The sequence below is a fragment of the Electrona antarctica genome (genome assembly GCF_951216825.1).
Source record: "Electrona antarctica genome assembly, chromosome: 18".
In the NCBI taxonomy this organism is placed as follows: Eukaryota; Metazoa; Chordata; class Actinopteri; order Myctophiformes; family Myctophidae; genus Electrona; species Electrona antarctica.
This window is the reverse complement of record NC_136799.1, coordinates 44383899-44400109: the sequence shown is the minus strand read 5'-3', so window position 1 is coordinate 44400109 and position 16211 is coordinate 44383899. Positions and strand designations below refer to the sequence as shown.

Below are 16211 nucleotides of genomic sequence, written 5' to 3'. Positions count from 1 at the left end.
CAGGGACATTTTATGAGTCCCACTTCAACAACGTTAGGAGACTGGAGTCATATTTTTACAAATTGCTGCATTTAACTCCCATTTAATTTTATATGGTTATAATGTGGTTATATTCATGTAGAAAACAGAAGAAAAAATGATTATTATAACTAAAGCTAGCAAAATAAACTAGAATAAAAAACAGTACAGTAGTGCATCCCGTGGATGCAGAGGTCGTTGTTTTATTGCGTTCCTTAACTATAAACTGCATTTTGGGATGCAAAATGCACCCTATTTTAATCTCTGCATAGCCAGAGACAACTATTCCACAATCTCCAAATGCTATATAGAGTCTGGAACTACACCCCCCGAAATCCGTGTAAGGAAGCTGCTATTTCCGTTCACGGAAATATATTTTAAAATATATTTACATTTTATTCTTTTTCCCCTTTCTGCTAAGCAACAAGCTATATATGCTTTAGATGTTTTCTATTTATATTAGGATAAATTTGCGCGACTGTAAAGACAAAACAGAAGTGGGGAGGAGGCTCAACTTCCGCTTTATATTTTACCCATGATGGCTTTTCCATTGCTCCATGACGGAAGCATTCGGAAATTGCGAGAGGCGACAGTCTGGCAATGCGAGACTATCCTTATCTGGACTACCACTTATTCTTGGCCTCTGAGCTCGATGGCGAGCTTGGAAGCTGTAGTGGTGTGGAATAACAAACACAACAGGTGTTGCTGGCTGCGCTCCTCGTGCTGATTGCAATAGTGTTGAATGTCTCACTGGGTCATGATGACTATAGTGATTGTGACATTTAAATTGTGTTGTTGCCCTTTTGTTATAAACACCATGCAGTGTTCACCAAGCCAAGTAACACTTTTAACTACATCTTTAAGGGGGAAAAAACAGTCACACTGTACAATATGTCTGTCCCATTTAAGTTTATTTAAGAAAACACATACAGCTGTAGCCTTAAGGCCTATTCATAGTCTGGATTCCAGACTAAAGGCTCATACATAGTCTGGATTTTCGGTGGTGAGGTGACCACCGAACTACAACATGACGTCACGAGCCGCGGTGAAGAGCAAACCACCGCCACCGTTCCAGCCCTTCTCTCTGTTTTTACTCACCACCGCTCAACGTTATTTCAGCTCCGGTGGTCAGCTCACCATCGGAGCGGTGGTCACCTCACCACCGAAAATCCAGACTATGAATAGGCCTTATGTATGAGCCTTTAGTGTATATCAATTAAGTCACTGAAACAAACGGTAATAATCGTAATTGGAATAATTGTAGGCTACCAAGCATTTGGTATTGAGTTGCATACAAAACAAAACGATTTGTTATATTGGGTTTGCTAAAGTGAAAGTACAATTCCTATCATGGGACATCACAATAGACCAGGTTTATTGTTTACGGCATTTCTCTTTATGGATCTGTCGCCTTGAAGAGTCTTTTGAAAGCCTCTTCTTTTCCTTTCTGCTGTCTTTTTTTGCCTGTCTGAACATCGTTTTGGTGTAGTGCCCTCCGCCGTTCTCCATGACCATTTGATCCACCTTGCGAAGGAGTTGACCGATCTGCGACGGCTCTTTCGCCTCATTGCTGAGAACGTGGTACCGGCCGTGACATCTCCAAATGATTTCGTTCAGCGCGTCACTCTTGGAGATGAACTCCTCAATTGTCTTCCCCTTCAGCCTCTCTCCGTGGGTGAAAAGCAGCATTGTGCATTGGCCCGACTCCTTACCGAACGTGGCCTGAATCACCTCGACTGTGTCTCTTTCCTCCTGCGTGAACCTCCCCAGTTGGATCACCACCAAGAAGGCGTGTGGGCCGGGAGCAGACAGAGAGACGCACGTCTCGATCCATCTCAGCACCTCTTCTTGGTTCAGATCTCTGTCAAACAGGCCCGGGGTGTCTATGACGGAGACTTTGCGTCCGTCAACCTCTCCGTCGGCCTTCTTGCATTCCTTCGTTTTGGCGGCCGGGGATAGCTTGGATAAAAAAGCTTCCCTGCCCAGGATGGTATTTCCAGAGGCGCTCTTCCCCGCTCCTGTCTTCCCAACTAGAATGATACGAAGTTCATTGGCTCTTTTCAGCTTTCTGGATCCTGTAAAGATGAAAAGGGATGAGTTGACAGTTTCTCCTGTTTTTAACCACTTTCTAACACCCCAATAATTGAGCAGTTGAGACGAATAACAGTCAAAGTCCGTAATTTATTCTGACCCCTCCCCGAAATGGACTAGCTGTCCTGACCCCTTATCCATCATTTATACATTTGTGTGTGTGTGTGTGTGTGTGTGCGTGTGTGCGTGCGTGCGTGCGTGCGTGCGTCATTCTATCATTGCATAATGCAGTACGGAATGAAGACTACAAACGGAACGAGGAGATGGAACACTGTAGAATGCAACTTCTGTCTCACATCTATTACTGGATCTACAGAGAGTTGGTAATAATGGCCAATGCAGTGGTTCTAAAACGTTTCAATTTCAAGGACCCCCATCACTCTATAGTCTCTAGGATTTGTACACTATCTGTGTTACAGACCCGTATAAGGGTCCATTTGGACCCTCTCAAGGAACCCTGAGGTTCCCTGACTGCAGGACCGCACTTTGAAAACCACTTGTCTTTAGATGTACTGTTTCTGTGGAGACTCAGACTGGCTCTGTAATGTAATATATGCTGCTTTACAATTTACAATGTATAGGCATTTAGCAGAAGCTCTTAATCCAGAGCGATTTACATTAGGCAAGAACAAAAAAAAAGCATGGCAAATTGGCAATACATCACATACATAAAAAGTAGTATTCATGAAACATGCGTAAGCTAAAAGTAGTATTTGCGTAAGCTAAAAACGTAACAGTGGAATCTCTATATAATGAAACTATACAGTACATATAAACTATATAGTACTATACTATACTATACTATACTATACTATACTATACTATACTATACATATATACTATAAAGTGCTGAATGACTACATACAATGCAATTCTAGTGCTGTCTACATCACATGCTATAAGTCTGTATAAAAATGCTATCCAATTCCAAGTCTACAAAACTTACAAAAGTGCTATCTTAAGGGGCCAGGCTAAGTTTGCTTTGCTGTCTTGGGTGTTTTATCCCTGGGTGAAAATGGCATGGCGTGGTCACTGCATGGTCACACTGTGCATGGCCGGTCGCTGGTCATCAGCAGTGTGTCAATCGATGCATATACGGTGCAGCGCTACTGTAGAGCGACGTGGACTTGGTTTCTGTGTTGTTTTTGGCAGCAAATTTAGATTTTAGTTTTAGTCATGGTCTCTTGAATAGTTTTCATTTAACTTTTAGTCACATTGTAGTCAGTAGTCACCTGGAATGTCTTCGTGTTAGTCTAGTTTTAATCGACTAAATATCATAACGTTGTAGTCGACTAAATCTACAGTTGATTTTGTGTTTTTTGGCTGGCCTTGATGCCGTCGTAATGACTGATTTTTCACTTGCTGAAAATAGACGATCTACTGTAGTATCGGCTTTTTTCAGCATGCAACCAAAGTGTAAAATGACGTATACTGGATCTCTTGTCCACTAGTCCCTTCCTAACATTTTAGTCTAGTTTTTATTCGTTGACGATCATATAGCATAGTTTTCATTTAGTTTCCATTTAGTTTTCGTCAGTGGAAAAAGATAGTCGACGAACATTTTTTTCGTCTTAGTTTTAGTCGACTGAAACAACACTGCTTGGTTTGTGTGTCCTCCTGTATTGTGACCGTCGGCCTGTTTTCTTGTTGGCTCAGTAAGTGGACATTTGCTGTACAGCACAGATCTGGCAGTAATAATAATAACAGCCCGATGGGGTGTGTGTGTTTGTGGATTTCTGCTTGTCTAGCAGAGCTCCTGTTAGTTTGATCTGCTATAGTTTTGGTGCTTTGTGCTCGACTGGCCCAACTATAATTGGCCCAACTAAATTTAGTTTTATTCATAGTCTCTTGAATAGTTTTCATTTACTTTTAGTCACATTTTAGTCACCCGGAATGTTTTAGTGTTTTAGTCTAGTTTTAGTCGACTATATATCGTAAGACTAAATCTACAGTTGATTTCGTCGACTAAAAAGGATTTTGGCGGGCCTTGATGCCGTCATAATGGCTGATTTTAAATAGCCGATCTACAAGCTCACAACGCGTCGCGCTGCGACGCATTGTGAGCTTGTAGATCTGCTATTTTCAGCATGCAACCAAGTGTAAAATGACTTGTACTGGATCTCTTGTCCCTTCCTTACATTTTAGTCTAGTTTTTATTTGTTGACAAAATCGACAGTACTATTTAGTCATAGTTTTAGTCATCATGGCTTAGTTTTTATTTAGTTTTTATGTTCGTTTTCGTCAGTGAAAAAAGAGAGTATTAGTATTAGTCGACGGAAACAACACTGCCAAATATACTACGTTTAATGGGGGATTTTTGGAACAGCCTTTAGTAACCTTCTTTTAGGGTGTCGCGCCTCCCCCTCTCCTCCTCCTATGGCCTGCTGGCACCACCAGACAGCAAAATAAAACCCTGAGCTTCCAGGCTACCCTCACACCAGTGTTGTTCTTGGCAGCACATTTTGGTTTTGGTTTTAGTCGTCTCTTCAATAGAGCGTCGCAGTCCCGCCCCCTCGAGAGACCCGGAAAAGAAATCCCTGTTCATTTTCCTCATAGACTTTTTAGAAAGTATTTATTTAAAGACGTTTACGCCGCGGACAAAGCCAACTCTTGTCATGACAAATCATGACAATAAACACAATGTTTTGGGCCAAACAAAGAATTAGAAAGTAGGAAAAAAAACGGCAGGTTACAACACTTTTGTTGTTGTTTTTCTTCTTTGTAATTATTTGTTTGGTCCAAAATATTGTGTTTGTTGTCATGATTTGTCACGACTCGAGTTGGCTTCGTAGGACGCTTAAAAGGTCTTTAAATAAATACTTTTTGAAATGTCTATGGGAAAAATGCATTGGGATTCATTTCCTGGGCCTGGCGTCGTCATGAAAGGGGGCGGGACTGCGACGCTCTATAGCTTTCATTTAGTTTCAGTCACCTGGAATGTTTTAGTGTTGGTGTCTAGTTTTAGTCTACCATATATCATAAGATGCCTGTCAACGCGCTGCGACGCGTTGTGAGCTTGTAGATCGGCTATTTTCAGCATGCAACCAAGTGTAAAATGACTTGTGTCTCTTGTCCACTAGTCCCTTAATTCCTAACAATTCCCAACGTTTGTATTTGTTGAGGAAATTGTCAACATATAGTTTTAGTCACCGCAGCTTATAGTTTTCATTTAGTTTCCATTTAGTTTTCGTCAGTGAAAAACGGTATAGTCGACGAACATTTTTCGTCTTGGTTTTTACTTTTAGTCGACGAAATCAACACTGCCTCACACTGTTTTTGGACACATGGGGAGACGGGGGTCATCAGTCTGTCCGTGGCAAAGAACTTTATTTATTATTATTATATTTGTTGTTACTCTGTTATAATCATATGTATGGATCATAAGACCCAAATACTGACTGTAAAGTCAGGTTTTCTTCAGAATATGCATGACACTTATTTACCATATGGCACATTAGGACTCATGTGTTCTTTATTTAGGGACCCAATACCTCTTAGTGTACGAAATGGAACCAAAATGGACCATAATTATTTTGCTTTCATTTCAACACAGCATGGCGATGAAACCCCTGCTTGGGGTCTATTCTATTCTCTTGTCCTCCAGTCCTAACCCTAAAAGCACCAATAATATGGTAATGCAGTATTCAGTCATTTTAAGGTATGCCTATCTAGTAACAAATTATGGGTTTTTTTCCCCCATCAAAACAAAAGAAACTAGAAAAAGTGCCCTTCTGGGCACAGGTCTCCACCAGGAGGATAGGAGTGTGTGTGATGTTTGGAAAAATGTTTAGTAATATATAATATAATCGTGTGTGTGTGTGTGTGTGTGTGTGTGTGTGTGTGTGTGTGTGTGTGTGTGTGTGTGTGTGTGTGTGTGTGTGTGTGTGTGTGTGTGTGTGTGTGTGTGTGTGTGTGTGTGTGTGACGGCTTGGCCTGTTGTAGAGCCACCATGAGGCTGATTTGAAAACTGTCAAGTGGCATTTCTTCCTCAGCCTAGTGGGAATATGCATGCACAGTTTCACCGCAATCGGACGCTGCGTTGAGTTGTTGTGGCGATTTGTACAAAACGGGTACAAAGCGGGCTACTCCTGAAAAGTTTAGAAGCCAATTGTAGGCAATGAAGGTGGATTATGAGAAATCAAGCAAACCCGTCTTGATCACATGACTATGGAGAGCATGTGTACCGATTTGCGTGAAATTTGGATAACATCTGAAGGAGTAATATTAGAAAATGTGTTTTACATATGTCGGCCTCCTGGTGGCGCTATAAAGAGCAGATGTGAAAAATTCCAGGCAAAGGTTTTTCCTTGGCCTCTAGGGAGTTGGCATACAAAGTTATCCACAAATCCGTGCAGTTGGAGGTAAAAACACTTATAGCGCCACCATGAGGCTGAGTTGAAAATGTTCACGTGGCATTTCTTCCTCGGCCTAGTGGGAATGTGCGTGCGCAATTTCACGGAAATCACACGATGTGTTCATGATTTGCAGCATTTTGTTTGAAACTGAGCACTCCTGCGAACTTTGGAAGCCAATCTTAGCCAATCAGGATGGAGTCTGAGAAATCTGAAAAACCCGTTTTGTTGAATGGCTCTAGTGAGACTGTGTACCAATTTGCGTGATGTTTGGACAAAATCTGTAGGTGTACTGTCCAAAAACTTGTTTTGCACAAAGCGGCCTCCTGGTGGCGCTATAACAGGCCGTTCTGGAAATTTTGGGGCAGAGGTTCATCGTTGGCATCCAGGGAGTGTGTGTGCAAAATTTGGCATCGACCGGGTTAACGGTGCCGGAGATTAGCTGTTCACAGACGGACGGACGGACACGCGGACGGACGGACGGACGGACACACGGCCGGACGGACACACGGACGGACGGACACACGGACGGACGGACACACGGACGGACGGACGGAGTGCAAAACATACTCTCTCCCCATGCCTTCGGCCTGGTGGAGACAATAAGGCAATATAGTACTTGTAATTACAGGCATCAATATTTAATCAATCAATTAATTTAAATACAAGGAATGTTAGCGTTTTTCATTGTATCAGAAAATGTTGACATCTCATATGAATAAGGTTTTTACCACAATTACGTCATATACTGTAGAGTGTAGACCAAACATACCATTTAATTTGCTTTTATCATTACAAAGGGCATGACATGACACACAGGGACAATCTTTGTTCAAAAAACAGTGGATGCAGCACAGTGGCCATTGTGGGAGCCTGTAAAGCACCGTCAATGTGGCAGTGTACACAGCATACACAGTGTTCATCATGATACTTATGTGTTGAGCGCCGGCACACATGCACTGTTGTACAGTTTGTGCTGAACCAACAACAAAGCTTTTATAGTAGTCATCATAGTACCCCTGGCATTGGTCATTGTGAGAACCTGGTCAATTTAAAACACTTTGTGCGCCCACGCAAAAGTGGGTGAAAATCACTTTCACCTAGAAAATCCATTCATTTTTTTTTAAAATTCAGCTGACTGTGGAGACACATGCTGGGACTTTTTACTTTGAAAAGTTTTATAGTTTCTGAGTTATTTAATTTAAACGCCCAATGCATTCTCAATGGCGAAAACACAAACTTTGGCCCTACGTATTAAAAAACAAACAAACATTGTTGTGATTTTTTTTTGTTTTTTTCGCGGTAATACCAAAGACGTCCACAGACGTCTTGGGCAACTTGATTCATAATGTGTTGTATAGGGCTGTGTAAATGAGCCATTAGTCTAGCTAGCTGACCTCAGCTCCTGCAAAGTTAAAGGACCACTTCACCACTTTTCAACCTATCTTCATATAATAGGTCCTCACTAATAATCATGAAAAAATGGCACAATTTTTTTTCTACTCAGTCTGTGTCTCATAGGAGGGCTGTGGGCAGTCTGTGTCTCATAGGAGGGCTGTGGGCAGTTTAGAAACCGTCTTCCAGTGACATCATCATTAGGCAGATTATTTTTTAAACAAGATTATTTTTACAAAAAATATTTAGATTTTCATTATCGTGAGAACGATGGCTTCCATTTTCGCATTGCAACTTTTCAGGACTAGAAAGCCTGCAGTTTCTATTAGCTTGTATTCCCCATCGATGATGTCACTGGAAGACGGTTTCTGAACTGCCCACAGCCCTCCTATGAGACACAGACCGAGTAGAAATGATTATTAGTGAGGACCTAATTATATGAAGATAGGTTGAAAAGTGGTGAAGTGGTCCTTTAATGCAGGCTTTGAAGCAACCCTGCTTTCTTGGCCGACAAGCAGTGGTGGAAGAAGTACTGATTTATTTTACTTAAGTGGAAGTATCAATATGAAATGCTAAAACTTTGGAATTCAGACTTTACTTGAGCAATGTACCATATTGGTATCAACATGCACGTGAAGTACCAAAATGTCCCATTTCACAAGTTGTCAAAATGTATAGATTGGAATATCTTTTGAAAACTAACAGATCTACAAGCCCATGATCTACAGGTGAGCTTGTAGATGGACTGTTTTGAAATGGTCAAAAATGTATATAGGGCTGAATGTGGTTGATGCATGTTTTGTAAAAACGTATCAAAATCTACAAAGTAACTATAGCAACTAACGTTTTCAAATAATTGTAGTGGAGTAAAAAGTAAAATGTTTGCCTCAGATGTTGTGGAGTAGAAGTGTACAGAAAATTGGTACCCCTGTAAAAGAAAATACCTCAAAATTGTACTTAACTAGGTACAGTAAATGTAGCCTACTTTCTTTACTTTACAGTGTAAAGTAACTAAGTACATTTACTCAAGTTACACCACTGCTGACCACTGTGACAGCGTTCAAACAAAGTATTAGAGCACTTACAAGGTGCTATACTGCATAGGCAACATTCAGCCACTAGATGACAGACTACACCTGCTCTGTTGATCTGTGGTTAAGCCAACCTGAGTTTCAAAAGTCATGACCAGTCATGCCATCCTTATCAATGATAATGCATTGAAAAAAATACAGTTTTACATGTATTTATTGATCTGTATATAGATTAGAATAACTGTAGATTAGTATATATTCATTATGATGACGATTATATTTTTAAGAAAGGAAGTTCTTAACATAAAACTGAAGGAATAATAAAATCTGCGACATGATGAAAAAACATGATAAAATTGATAAAATATAAAGTGCAGTGAGAAATAAAACAAGACAAAAAAACAATACCATGTTATTTTTTTAAATAGTGGGTCTAGACCTATACAGCATGCCCGTACAGGTCAGCCACCGTACGACTTGGGAACGATGCAATTTGGGAACCTAATAATATCCGTTGTCATAGCACCCGTTTCAACTATCTGTCGGTGACCCACATGGAGATTTTTGGATGTAACTGACTGTGAAAAGTGGACTGGTTAAGTAATCAATTGGCAGGTGTGTGGTTGCTATGGCAATTCATTGGCTGAGGCAGCGGCTGGAAATTACACAGGTGAGAGGACTTGGCCTCATTAGGCCCACTGGCAGAGCCTGACCAGAGCCTTTTGTGATGTTTCTGGACAATGGTGTATGCCACAGACTCGAGTACGGGGCACTGCACTCCCTGTGGGGGTGTGGAACGCGTGTGTCGAATTTGAAGTCGGTGAAGCGAACGGTTCTCGAGTTACATGCATTACAACCGTACAGACAGACAGACAGACAGACAGACAGACAGACAGACAGACAGAGACGTGGCGCATTTATAGTTACATACAGCATTGAGAGATAAATGCAAATAAAATAAAATAAATATTTGATGCCAAAAAAATATTCAATCAATAATAATAATAATAATAAACTGATTGTGATGCATTATTAAGTCATTTTGCGAAGGACCTCCTGGAACCCTGTGAAAGACCCCTTGGGGTCCCCGGACCCCACTTTTAAAATGGGAGTAACATGTTCTCTTATCACTTTTATGGCATTTTCCAGAGAAATGCAACGCTCTGTGGTTTCTCAGTGCTTATCCTGCGATTGATTAGTAACTTTTCTTTAATCCTCCAGCTTTGCTCAATCCATGACCACCACAGTAACTTTGATTTGATCGACAATAATGATTCATTATCATGCATATCTTTTCACTATTGTATTCAATGTGTTTGATTCTATGGACAGGCTTACTGAAGCTTTCCTCGTCTTGCAACCTGCTCAGAATCTGGGATTGCACTTTCTTGCATCATTCATCATAGACGATTTCTGTCAATTCCTAGCCTAATTTGAACCTACTGAACGTTGCTGGATTACATATTCACCAACAGCAATTAGCCTGACGCTAAACCCCATTTTAAAATGTGATTGTCCAATGCTAATCCAAGTAGTTTAGCAACTGTTGCTATGCAGGTCAAGCTTTCGCCACCTCATAGCTGTCAGTGTTATTTTGCATGGCTGTGTTGTTGAACATATACTCAACTTAACGTCAGGAAAGTTACACGACTCACCCACCCAGGTGATGGCAATAATACTAATCACCGTAGTCTTACCATGCAACATGAAAACTCCTGTCGGACGGTCGTTAAAGTTGCTACAGGCCTACTGTTTCTCCCTACTGTCATTTCCTCGTATTTCTCGTTTATTGAAATAATGTCATGTGTATTTGTCCAGTCAGTGCAAGCCTACTGAAGGCCTGGTTGACAAGATTTAGAAGTTATTTTGGAGCTCTTCCTACTGAAATGATCGATTTATTCATATGGAGAAATCCCGTCATTTAACATGCATCTCAATGGGTGAGAAGGACAGCTTGCCCCGTCTCCTCGCTGCTAACGTGACTATTGGATAAGGACGGGTTGGGGAGGGACTAATAGGCTATTTTAACAAAGACTAACCTAATCTGCATTCAAAGATCTTCCTAAGCTTTGCTATTGGTCGATTTGCCTGTCTACTTCCTGATTGGTTAGTCATTTCGACCGTTTTTTCCCCCGACCAACATCTTTGAATGCAGATTGTGGCCCCTAGATGTGTCACAGAGACTACATTTTTGTGGGGAGCGTTTTACTCATTGCTGGCTGTCTGAATACCAAAAAATAAATAAAAAACAAAGTTAAACTTTTGACATGTTATTTCTTAAAGCTTTAACCAGTAAAAACACATTGGGACTGTGTCTCCTTCACTAATACATGATACAATTCATAAAGGCAAAGGGAATTTGATTAACCCATTTTGGGTGGGAACCCCTTTTGGTGTTTTTTTTTTTTAAGATATTTTTTTTGCGGCTTACGCCTTTTATTGGTTTTTGAAGGGACAGACAGTAGGCTGACAGGAAACGGGAGAGAGATGGGGGAAGACATGCAGTAAAGGCCGTGTCGGGCTCGGGAGTCGAACCCGCGGCACACTGCGACTGGATTACCAGTCGGGTGCCCAGACGGTTACGCCACCGCCTGGGCCCCCTTTTGGTGTTTTAAACATTATGTTATAATTTAGCTATTGAAAAATAGCAGATCTACAAGCTCATAGCGCGCCACCGAGTGGCGCGCTACGAGCTTGTAGGTCTGCTATTTTTGAAAAATCGTGAAAATATTTATTTCAGAAAAAAAATTTGAGGTCAGGCATAAATAGGTTCAATCATTGCACGCTGCATTTGTCGGAGATCGATACGGTCACTGCACCGACCGCGGCGCCGACGGCTGCTCCGACGGCCGTTCCCACCGCCATGCCTATCGGGCCTCCGCAGATTCCCAGGAGAAAGCCGATGGCGGCTCCGCCAGCTGCTGAGGCGGCGATAATGGGAGCTTTCACAAAGTCATTGGACTTTTCGGCCTGGGCCCTGGCTTTAGACTCGTACCGGTGGTGTACCACCTTCTCTTCCCTGTGAAGGGACACTCCTACGAGATTCACTCGCAGGTCTGCCAGCTCTTTTTGCCTCTGTGTCTCGGACTCCTTCAGGAGCTGGGCTTTCTCTCTTTCGATGGCGTCTTCTGCTATCCCGAACATCTCGTTGGTGTAATACGTCCCGCCGTTGTCCATGGCCATCCTGTCGATCTTGTCGAGGAGCCGGGAGGTCTGCCCGTGGTCCTTCACCTCGTTGTTGAAGACGTGGTATCGCCCGTAGCAGTTGCGGATGATCTCCCTCAGATCCTCACTTTCCGAAACGAATGCTTCGATGGTCTGCTTCTTCAGCTTGTCCCCGTGGGTGAACAGCACCATGGTGTGTTTGGCCGAGGCTTCGCCGAAAGTGGTTTGTATCATCCTGACCGTGTCCATTTCCTCCTGTGTGAACCTCCCCAGCTGAATCAGCACCAGGAAGGCGTGAGGCCCGGGGGCAGACAGGGAGACGCACATCTTGATCCTTTTCAGCACGTCTTCCTGGGACAGATTTGTGTCAAACAGGCCCGGCGTGTCTACGACGGCGACCCTCCGTCCGTCAACCTCGCCCTTGGCTTTCTTGCACACGGACGTCAGGGAAGACGGGGACAGCTCGGACTCGAAAGCCTCTCTCCCCAAGATGGTATTTCCCGCCGCACTCTTCCCTACGCCTGTCTTCCCAACCAAAACAATCCTCCGTTCATAGGACTTTGATGTCCTTCCATCATGCCCTGTCAGACAGAAATATACCCTTTGTCATAACTCATAATAGTGCGGCTGTGTCAGGAAAGAAAAGTAATGTAGCTCGCATATAGCCCCAAAAAAGGAATCTTGAGCTCAGTCGGAGAAGGTTTGGACATGTTTAATTTTGAATATAGATATGTAAAGGCAACGTTTCTGGGGGTTCCTTCTCTGTGCCAGGAAGCACATTATGTAATATGTGGCTGGACATGATTGCTGAACCTGCTGAAGGAAATGCTCCATCTACTGTACCAATTACTATAAACACCTTTTAATGCGCCTGTTGTTAAATAATGGATGTTGATACAGTGATAATTACACTGATTATATTGGCTCACTATTCCTTTCTACTATGAAATGTCTCCTCTTAAACAGTAATCATACGATAAATCAGTCTTTAGATTCATTTCTCATGAAATCACATTATTACATGAAACAAACTTATTAGTATTTTTAAATGAAGTCCAACCTACCTCCATAAAGCACACCGCTCATTTTAAACGCCTGCAGTTACTGTAAATCCACAAGTACAATGTGGAGTCTCTCTTGGAAATAACAAACACTTCTTCCTCGTACTTTTAAAATACTTTAGATTTCTTCACATGTGGCGGTTCTCCAGTTGTTGACAGAGGAATTCTACTTATTCAAAACTTCCCTGAACAGGTGACACGCAGTTTAGTCACACACATGTGTACACAATGAAAATAAGATCAAGGTTTTTTGTGTTTATCGGATATGTACAAATGCACACATTTTTGTCAATACAAACATTGATCAATCAACCAAAACTGTGACCATTTGTGATTTTGATGCCTCGTTCAAAATTGACACTACTTCAATACTGAAACCTTCCATATGTCATTATGTTTAGACAAAACATATCGGCTGCTATTACATTTCGGTCGTACTGACCTTCATCGGGTATCATTAGACTGATTTATTGATGACATTGTATTGACCAAAATACATATACTGTAGTCTACTGTAAATTAACATATTTGTACATGTGGACGTGTGTGAGCTGATGAATATGGCTGTGCATTGGATGTATACGGTACTACCCACCAAACTATACACGTGTGTGTGTGTGTGCGTGTGTGCGTGCGTGCGTGCGTGCGTGCGTGCGTGCGTGCGCGCGCACATTTTCTTTTGTCAGTAAAAACATCAATCACTCAACAACAATCTTGACACTTCTCTGCACGACTTCCTTCTCCAACCTGCTCGGGGGTTGGATAATCATACACCCGTAGCCTAAATATTATTGACAAATACGACGACACATTGGCATTTGATCAGCATTTTAATGCAATAGATTGATACTGTCAACAACCAAAACCGCAATCCCGCTGGGATCCTCCAGCGGTGTGAGGAGGGAGTTGATTGAAAACACAGCAGGTGCTGCTGGCTGACTGTGCAGCCTCGCCATTACGCACTAATACGCAACAAGTCCAAAAGAAACGACTAACGCCAGGGCTCCACCGGACGCGTTGCGTTGCGTCTGCGTCGCGTCAAAAAACGCACCGGTTCAATTTTAATGCACGCGTCGCGTCTCCGTCAACGCGGGCAGTGGAGCCACCCTTAATTGATTAAAAAGGGAACATTCCCTGACGGTGACGGAGACGCGACGCTGACGCGCCCGGTGGAGCCCGGCCGTAACGCCGGGGCTCCACCGCACGCGTACGTGCGTGCGTGCGTCAAAAAATGAACCGGGGCAATTTTAAAGCAGTCACGCAACGCGACGCAACGCAACACAGGCAGTGGAGCCACCCTTCATTGATTAAAAAGGGAACATTCCCTGACGGAGACGCAACGCTGACGCGCCCGGTGGAGCCCCGCCGTAACACACGAGCTCTTTAAACCTATAGCCTTTTGTCTATTTTTTTGAAAATGTTGATCTACACGTTCACCATTGTAAACAACATTTAGGAAGAAAGCCCAAGTACAAGCAACTACACTTAAACAGGCCGCAACCCCCAACTGATTATGCAAGCAACTTTACATTATTATTTCCAGTCAGTTGATCTTAACATGCTTTCACTGTCACAGTATTCCGGACATTCCGGTTTACCCTTTACGAAATATGCACGGTGGAACAAAGTAGAAGATGTTTGGTATGTTGGACGAAAGCAACAACATATTATGAACCACAATTCCTTGGGAGACAAGTTGCACATTTACTGAACTGTAGGCCTATGCAGGGCAGTGACGGAAAGTAACTAGGTACATGTACTCAAGTACTTTAGTAGCACACATTTGAGGAAGTTTTACATATTTTAAAATGTCTGTACTTTCACTACTCCAATACATCTTAGAGGCAATATATTGTACTTTTACTGCACTACAATTATTTAAACACATTAGTTACTTTGTAGATCTTTATTATTACAAAACGTGCATTATTAACCATTTATTCCTATGGCTATTGACATGTTTTGAGCTTTTAGAACTATTTTTCAAAATATGTTTATACATTTTGAACACATGTATTCATATGTACTGTAGTATAGAATGTAGTATAGCATGTACAATGTAGTATACAATGTACTGTAGTATAGAATGTAGTATAGCATGTACAATGTAGTATACAATGTACTGTAGTATAGAATGTAGTATAGCATGTACAATGTAGTATACAATGTACTGTAGTATAGAATGTAGTATAGCATGTACAATGTAGTATACAATGTACTTTTGATGTGAGTTCTTGCAGGAAGGAGTTATCTGTATGACATCAGCATACAGTATTGACTGGCGTCTCCCAGAGCTCTGTACTTTAGGCTTCCATCTGTTTTCGCTCCACACCAGAATATAGCTGCTCTACAAGCTCACAGCGAGCTGTAATTCGCTGCGTTATGAGCTTGTATATCTGCAATATTCGCTTATGGTTGCCCCCAACATAGGGGTGCTATGGTTCAAGCGGTTAAAAGGTTCTTAACAAGTCTGTTTTTATTTGCTTGTGTCTTGCTTTTGGAGAAAAAAAGGAATAGATACTAGCCTATACTATGACGGCTTGGACACACGGAAACAACTGCAGGGCATATACCCTTCCCATCAGTTTGAATTTACACGTCTTACAAATGTACACACAGAAGTGCAACATGGGTCCTGGGCCGTGGCTCAGCGGTCCAGGCACCTTGGCTGGTAATCCAGTCTGTGCCGCGGGTTCGACTCCCGATCCCGACGGCCTTTACTGCATGTCACCCCCCATCTCTCTCTCCCCATTTCCTGTCGGCCTACTGTCTGTCCCATTAAAAAAATATGAAATAAAGGTGAAGGCCAAAAAAAAAGTGCAACATTTTTATCTTGATCACCACAATTGGGTGTGAGGGTGAAAGAGGTCTTTCAGCTGATGCCCTCTAGGACGCCCCTGGCTGGCAAACAAACCGTTTCTGTTTAAAGCATCTTCCCCGACTGCTACGAAGATCACCTGACAAATGTACATGAACACTGAACACTTTTTTTAGATTGTTTTTGTGCTTTTATTATTGATAGTTACAGTGAAGACGGACAGGAAAGAGGGAGGAAGAGAGGCGGAGAGACATGCAGCAAAGGTCGTCATGAACGGGAC

General features: G+C 42.2%; 1 protein-coding gene across 1 annotated transcript; it reads right to left on the bottom strand.

Annotated features, from left to right (window-relative positions):
- Window positions 1-1392: 1392 nt before the first annotated feature.
- LOC306941915 (GTPase IMAP family member 8-like) lies at window positions 1393-13200 on the bottom strand (the record flags this gene model as incomplete). The annotated part of the gene is made up of 3 exons (XM_079527553.1): window positions 13117-13200; window positions 11707-12633; window positions 1393-2093 (listed from the first exon to the last, which is right to left on the bottom strand). Exons 1-3 carry the CDS (start codon window positions 13136-13138, stop codon window positions 1393-1395), a joined length of 1650 nt encoding a protein of 549 aa, XP_079383679.1. The 5' UTR covers window positions 13139-13200.
- Between the last annotated feature and the right edge of the window lie 3011 nt (window positions 13201-16211).